This window comes from Micropterus dolomieu, linkage group LG09 (assembly GCF_021292245.1).
Source record: "Micropterus dolomieu isolate WLL.071019.BEF.003 ecotype Adirondacks linkage group LG09, ASM2129224v1, whole genome shotgun sequence".
Lineage (NCBI taxonomy): Eukaryota > Metazoa > Chordata > Actinopteri > Centrarchiformes > Centrarchidae > Micropterus > Micropterus dolomieu.
The window spans coordinates 16,499,810-16,507,657 of NC_060158.1; the positions used below are offsets into that span (position 1 = coordinate 16,499,810).

The 7,848-nt window shown below is 41.5% G+C and overlaps 1 protein-coding gene across 3 annotated transcripts in view; it reads left to right on the top strand.

Moving 5' to 3' along the window:
• runx1t1 (RUNX1 partner transcriptional co-repressor 1) overlaps positions 1-4,562 on the top strand; it is a 60,220-nt gene extending 55,658 nt beyond the window's left edge. For all 3 annotated transcript variants that reach the window (XM_046059002.1, XM_046059003.1, XM_046059004.1), the window contains exon 11: positions 256-4,562. In XM_046059002.1, coding sequence (XP_045914958.1) covers positions 256-576 — 321 coding nt within the window. In that variant the 3' untranslated portion in view covers positions 577-4,562. The remainder of the gene's footprint in view (positions 1-255) is intronic.
• Positions 4,563-7,848: the final 3,286 nt, after the last annotated feature.

Sequence of the window (7,848 nt, forward strand, 5' to 3'; positions counted from 1 at the left end):
AGGCTAGTTCTGTTAATGTGCAGACTGGTGCACTGGTATCTCTTGCTAATCTTCATGTCCTGTTCAACCAGGCATTTTCCTATCACAAACATATTATTATCTTTTTGTGTGAATAAAGAAAAGCAAGGCGTCCTAATTACATTTTAGCAATTATCAGAAGTTCATCAGCTGTACTGGCCAATTCTCTGTCTGATTGTAAATCCTTCTGCTGTATTATTTTTGTGTTAGTTAACTGTGTATCTTTCTGTCTGTCAGAGTTGCTGGAACTGTGGCCGCAAAGCCAGTGAGACGTGCAGCGGCTGCAACACGGCGCGCTATTGTGGCTCCTTCTGCCAGCATAAGGACTGGGAGAAGCACCACCATGTCTGTGGTCAGACCCTCCAGGCCCAGCAGCAGCAGCAAGCCAGCCAGCAGCAGGGAAGCGTCCCAGGTTCAGAGACCCCTGCTCCTATTAGCTCTGCCTGTACTCCGAGCAGCGGAACTGGGAGTCCGGCTGCCACCCCGCCTGCTGCTACCACTCGCTCCTCTACCCCCAGCACCCCGTCCTCCTCTGCCCTGGATGGCACACCGCGCTAAGAGACTCAGACAGAAGATGGAGGCAAATGCCTCCAGGGGCTTTACAGCCAGCCCTCAACCCCACAAACAGCATGACTGTTTACATTGCCTTGCAAAGATACTAAGCTAACGTGGCTAACAGAAAGAGGTCTTCTGTCTATCTTGCAGCATAGTCATAGAAGGAGGAGGAGGAGGAGGAGGTCCATAATCAGGTCATATTGACTTGCCATGACTTTAAAGATACACAAAGATATTCTTTGTTTTGAATGAATGAATTTAAATATTGATATCCTTTTATCGTTACACTTGCTATTCTTGTTGTCTGTTTGTCGTGGTGCCTGTTGTTGTTAACGTTGTTGTCATCGTAGCTTATCTTATTTTTTCCTGTAAATAATAAAAGACTGAGCAGAGATAGCCGTGAACTCGAGACAAGTATATCTGACCTCCCCTTTTTTTAAATGTTTTTATTTTCCATCCTTGAATTAATGCTTATTTCCTTCCTGTACCTGGGACATGAGACTAGTCAACCCCATTTTACCAAACAGCATACCAAGTGAACATATGTAGCTAGAATGACTGAAGTAATCAATACTCTTTCTAAAGAAAGACATTAGATTTTAATATCCTGACAGGCACACCAACGGGTGGATAGATAAACAAGTTTTGCTGCCTGGAGAGAGGAGGGGGATGGATTGAATCTCTGGCCCACAGACCGCCACGAACTGGGCAGATGTGCAGCAGATTGCAAGCAGAGCCAGCTGTTCAACCAATGTTATTTCCCTCTCACTTGTAATAATATCCAGGTCAGTGGGCTGGGAAATACAAATCTGTCTCCCTGAAGGATGTAAAAGAAGAATTCTTGGACAAGATACAAACTTTGCCCACCGCACATGTGGAGAATGTACTGACTGCAATTCGCATGTGCATGCTTGGTGGGTCATAGAAGCATTCAAACAGGAAGTGATGTCATCATCCCTTACCGGTGAGACTGTCAAATCACTACAACAGCAGCTGCTGGGCCACTCAGAGCTGAAAAGCTACAGAACTCAGTATGGAGCTCATTCTGCAGCCGAGGCGCTCCCCTCCTGTCTCACCTTTGAAAAACATTTTCATCTTTCTTCATGTTCTTATTCTTTTTCTGTAGATGTCATGGTGTTTAAGACTTCTGTCCTGTGGTGTCACCAATGGTTATTTATTGTATATGTGTTGGGCAATTGTGACAATGCATAGTACTTCAACCAGTCACAACTCTAAGTCCTTCATAAATCTCTCTCGCTAGCTGGTGCAAAAAGAGATAAAAAAAAAGAAGTGTTATCTTTTTTCCAAGCTGCTTTTCTATTCTGTGTGTAAGTGGTAGATCCCTCGTAGTTCTATAAGTTTTACTTCCCTTTGTCCTCAAGAAAAGACACAAGCTATATCTCAGAGCTGCTACTTGAGTCTGACCCAGATCTTTTCTGAGAACTAGCATGTTGCGCGGAATGCTAACCTAAATGTTTTGTACAAGGGACATACATAAATGTATTTGCACTGTCACAGAGGTTATTTCGGCATGCTTCTTTTCAGCATAGACCTACTTGTGTTGTTGGTATAGAGCCATAATTCATCAAACATTTTGTATGTAGTGATAGAATTATCTGGTTTTACATTCTTTGGGATGGGGGTAGTTGGAAAAATATAAAATCACCAAACCCACTTTTTTTTCCTTCTCAATATGCTAACAAAGCGGCCATAATAATGTTTTGTTTTTTTTAATAGTTACAGACAGTGCATGCACATTACTGAACGTTTGTTAAATATTTGTTATTTTTTAGAAAAACTGGAAAAACAACCAAAAAAAGTTAAAAAAATACAAAAAATATTCTAACAAACTAACTTTCCAAATGCAGAGGTGTAGAGTCCGATTGACAGCTTTAACACTGCAAAGCACCAGGTAAAACACAGTATTAACACAAGAGATAAACAAAAAAAACACCAAAAACAGCCAAAGACTGACACCAAGGACCAAAATCCTGATTTAAACGATTTTCAAAAGAGGTTTGTTCACACAAATATTTGGTTATTTATTTCTGCAGATTTTGTTCACACGTTCATGGGACAAAACCAACTTCAGTGTCATAAAATTCCCACCCCAACAGCACTCGTCATTGTGAAATGAGAAGGTGTGAATCAAACATAATGAACATTTCACAGCAGTGTTACATTTTAACTGGAGCAATAATAACTAATGTGACATGAACACTGATGACTTCTGTAGGCATTTTTAAAGAAAATCTTTGAGATATTTTTTGATCTTGTTTGTACATTTTCTCATTACACAAGTGTCAGATGCCCATTTCCGCTTTAAGCAGTTAAGTTGTTTATTCTTAAAGAGGTGAATGTGAGACTGGGCTTTCACACCAATGCCATTTGCAGTTGTTTTATATTTATTTATATCAAAGTATGTCATTTTTGCTGTTGGGATAGATAATCAGTTGGAGCTTTGTTGTAAACCTTCAATGTAAATCAAACAAACCTCTCATTCGCAGTAAGAGAGCACTTACCCTGACGCACACAAAGGCTTTTCACCCCAAACACCTTGGTGCTACACAGAAGCGCGTTACAAATTCTGACCTCAAGGAACAAGTGGAGGCCCACAAAGGTTCCGGGCTGTTTGCTCCCTCTGTACTTCCTCATCTCTCCCTTCTTGTCTAAACAAAATACACACCTGCATTCATGACTCTAAAGGGTTAAACAATCCAAAAAGGTGTCTGACACCCTACTAGCGACTCCTTAGAAGCTGTGACGAAACAGCCAAGCTGTTTTAACACTAGTGTATTTGAAAGTATACAACAAATAACATGTGTGTTCATCATTATCAGGGCAAAAAAACCTGGGTTAAAAAAAAGAGAAAAAAACAAAGGCAAACATTATCGCTCAATGATTCTTTGAGAAGCTCTATTTTTTCTTTCTTCCCTCTTCTATGTGTGTTTTGCTACAAATTCCTCGGTGGCAAACAAGTCTCACTCTACCTCTTACAGCACGATAAGAGCATCAGTCGCGGCGCTGATACTGGTCTAGTCTAAACCAAATGGGCACAAGAGAACAGGAAAATAAAAAACCCAAAGTCGAAGCTCATACAGCTGCAAAACCATATCACTACTTGGTAACAATGCAGACCTCATAAATAAATAAAACATAAATGAATAGAAATGAGAAAAAAAAATTTTTGTTATGTTCCTTTATGCCTGTGGCGTTTCTAGAGTACATCAAGAGTTTGAATAGTTTGAACAGATTTTAAAAATTGTGCTAATTTTAAAGAAAAGTGTCGATTCCTATTTCGACGATACAAGCTAAGGTCACAGTTAAGAAATGTTGTTTCTCTCTCGCTCTCCTGTTTCCCCTCCGCCCTTTTCTCCTCTTCTCTGTTGTGAAGACATGCTAAAGTGCTTGTCGAACTCGTCAGCGGGGGTAAATTCAGAAGGGGGCATATACAAAAGGCAAAGCTTGTAAAATCTAAAATTTAAAAAAGTGAAGGCTATGAATTTAGACATGCCTGTTTTTTTCACAATAGGAGAAAATGTTATTTAAATTTCCTACTTATGAAGAAACAATGGGGAAATGTGTGGGGAAAACAGTGAAGGCCGTAGCATTAATCTGGGGGAGTGAGCTGAACTTCAGGGGTGGGAGGGTTTCGTTTTTTGCGTTCTCTTGAGAAATTTTATTGTGGAAAAAAGAGCTCAAATGATTTGAAGTTGTTGTGCAATACTTAATTGAGACATGAAAACCACAGGTTAGTGGTAGGCTGACACTGGGCGGTCTTTCCATCGCCTAGGGTCAGTGTCCTCTAGAGAGCTTTCCAGTCTACTATGTCAGAACTGTGGTTTCTTGTTGATTTTTTTCTTTTTGTTTTCTTTTTTTTTTATTCTTTTTTTGGGCTGTAAACTATGGTCTGTCAGTCTGTGAAACTTTGCAGTATAATTCTGGTATTGTTGTTCTCTTAACGGTGTAATAAATATGTTAATACCTGACTCTGAGACTTATCTTCTTTCATTACAACAGCAGGATCCAAGATTAGCAACACTATCTAGATAAAATACCAAACTGATAGGGACACTGTACAGTTCAGTGTACATGTCACCAGGGGTACCACTCAGCCTGAGAAAGCCTCATATGTCTTCTGTGGCTTTGGAGGAAGCTTTTTAAAGTTTGAAAAATTAACACAGTTGATGTCTGATTATCTCAGCTTATACAGACTTCAAATAAAACGCTGCATTTATAGGTCACACATAGGTGTAATATATCTATATACACTGAACAAAATTATAAACGCAACACTTTTGTTTTTGCCCCCATTCATGAGCTGAGCTGAACTCAAAGATCTCAGTGAGCACTTCTCCTTTGTCGAGATAATCCATCCACCTCACAGGTGTGGCATATCAAGATGCTGATCATGGGTATTGCACAGGTGTGCCTTAGGCTGGCCACAGTAAACAGCACAATGCCACAGATGTCACAAGTTTTGAGGGAGTGTGCAATTGGCATGCTGACTGCAGGAATGTCCGCCAGAGCTGTTGCCCGAGAATTGAATGTTCATTTCTCTACCATAAGCCGTCTCCAAAGGCGTTTCACAGAATTTGGCAGTACATCCAACCGGCCTCACAACCACAGACCACGTGTAACCACACCAGCCCAGGACCTCCACATCCAGCATCTTCACCTCCAAGATCGTCTGAGACCAGCCACCCGGACAGCTGCTACAACAATCGGTTTGCATAACCAAAGAATTTCTGTACAAACTGTCAGGAACCGTCTCAGGTAAGCTCATCTGCATGCTCATCATCCTCATCGGGGTCTTGACCTGACTGCAACTTCGCACAGCCATTGAAGAGGAGTGGACCAACACTCCACAGGCCACAATTAACAACCTGATCAACTCTATGTGAAGGAGATGTGTTGCACTGTGTGAGGTAAATGGTGGTCACACCAGATACTGACTGGTTTCTGGACCCCCATGGCACCTGTCACTGGGTGGGCTATATTAGGCAGCAAGTGAACATTTTGTCCTCAAAGTTGATGTGTTAGAAGCAGGAAAAATGGGCAAGCATAAGCATTTGAGTGACTTCGACATGGACCAAAGTGTGATGGCTAGACTGGGTCAGCGCATCAAAACTGCAGCTCTTGTGGGGTTACCCAGTCTGCAGTGGTCAGTACACGTCAAAAGAATGAATACCCTTGCATGGAATCGGTAATCCCTGATGGCAGTGGCCTTTTTCAACAGGATAATGCACCCTGCACCAAGCAAATATGGTTCAGGAATGGTTTGAGGAACACAACAAAGAGTTCAAGGTGTTGAATTGGCCTCCAAATTCCCAAGATCTCAATCCAATCCAATCAACATCTTGGTGCCAGATACCACAGCACACCTTCTGAGGTGTAGTGGAGTCCATGGCTCGATGGTTCAGGGCTGCTTTAGTGGCAAATGGGGGACCTACACAATATTATGCAGGTGGTCATAATGTTTTGGTTGATCAGTGTATGTCTGTTTGTTTAGCATTAAAAGGGACTTTTCATTTCATTGCGCAGCCCTGGGTAGTATGATAAATAAATGTACCTTGTAGAGGCATCTTCTGAAATGAATCTTCTGAAGCAAAAACCAGCTGTGTGACCATCATGCTAAACTGTAGAGGTTTAGTCAGAATCTGTCAACACATCTGTCAGCGGTTGTTCAGAACGTCCCATTTTCAGGTTTTTTCTTACTGTTTGTTTTATTGATTTAAATTTCAGATAATTTAGCATATGAACAGATTCAAGTGTGACATAACAGTCCCCAGTCCTGTATCAGACAAGTGACTCAATAAGTAATCAATTCCCATTTAAAATGTGAGTGGCCATCCAAACAGTAATAAGTGGAAAATCTGTTGATGGTCATGCAGGCTGTATAGCTGAAACCCAAATTATGACTGCTAAGTACATACACAGCCGCTTCCTTTTTCCACATTGCTGGCTATTTTTCCTGTCTACAGACCTCGGACCTCACTGTCTTTCTTAAGGGAGACACAGTCAAAGCTTGGACTCTGCACACCTGATCTTTTATTTTCATGGTTGGAATCATGATTTTACACGTCACAAATCCAAAGTAGGATTTAAATAATCGCAACAGATACACAGGACCGAATCCCGCAAAGTGTCTCCAGCCACATTCCCTCTTCCATCCATCCACTAGATACTCTCATACTTTCCCTCCTTCCCCTATCACCTGACTGCCCAACCCATCTCGCCAGTCTCCCAATTCCTCAAAACCATTTACTGCCTTTCCTTACCGTACCCTCAGACTTTTTCCCCGAACTTCCTCATTCACCTGCTCACAGTTCTCACTTCCCTCATCAGTCACTCACTACATAAACTGGCCTGATCCTTTGTTCCTTTATCAGTTCGTCCTAGTTTCTGTCTTGCCCTGACCAGAACCTGCATTTCCTCAGCTGTGACAAAAACACATATACCCTACTTTAATGAAAAAATGAAGCACTTGCAAACATTATTATATTTTTGCTCTATTGTTTTTTTAGAAATATGTCAGCCCGATGTAATGCTGTCTTGACGTCATGTAGGACGGAAGGTAGCGATGAAAAAAGTTTCCACCATTTGAGAGTTCAAGTCATCAGACTTTATTGTGTGTAGAGTTGAGTCGTATGTATTAAAATGCCTTAAAATATCATCTCCATCTGCAAGTGGACTTTTGAGAGAACAAACATCAGCCGCCATATTTGATTGATTCTGAGGATGCATGGCAGTCTCAAGGTATTTGAAAGACGAACAACATTTATAACAACCAGCTAGACCTGTGTGTCCTTTTAAATAGTTGTTATCTTTTCATGGCAACTAGGATTTCTGAAGATGTATGACTAATTGCTTACTAATTTAAGAAACAAATCAGCCTTCTGACTCCATGAGAGATGTATCCATTTCAGACAACTGGTGCAACAACTTTACCCTACGCCTTACAGTGTTTCCAAGCATAGTGACAGGGCTAAAGGAACTGTTCAAATTAAGGAGATTCATATATATTACAACAAAGCTGTTAAGATATGAGCCTTTGATGGAGCTATTTATATAGCTCTGTCACCAGTATAATTAACCTCCTAACTAACCTCAGGTTTTTGCCTGACAAGGCTGGACTTGAAAGAGCCGAGATCAGCTGCTCCCTTTCAAATCGAATGACAGTGAAGCCATAAAGCAGCTTGTCAGCTCCTGAAGCTCTGCCTTTTATGACCCCCCCCCCCCCCCCCCCCCCCCCCCCCCCCCCCACCCCCCCCC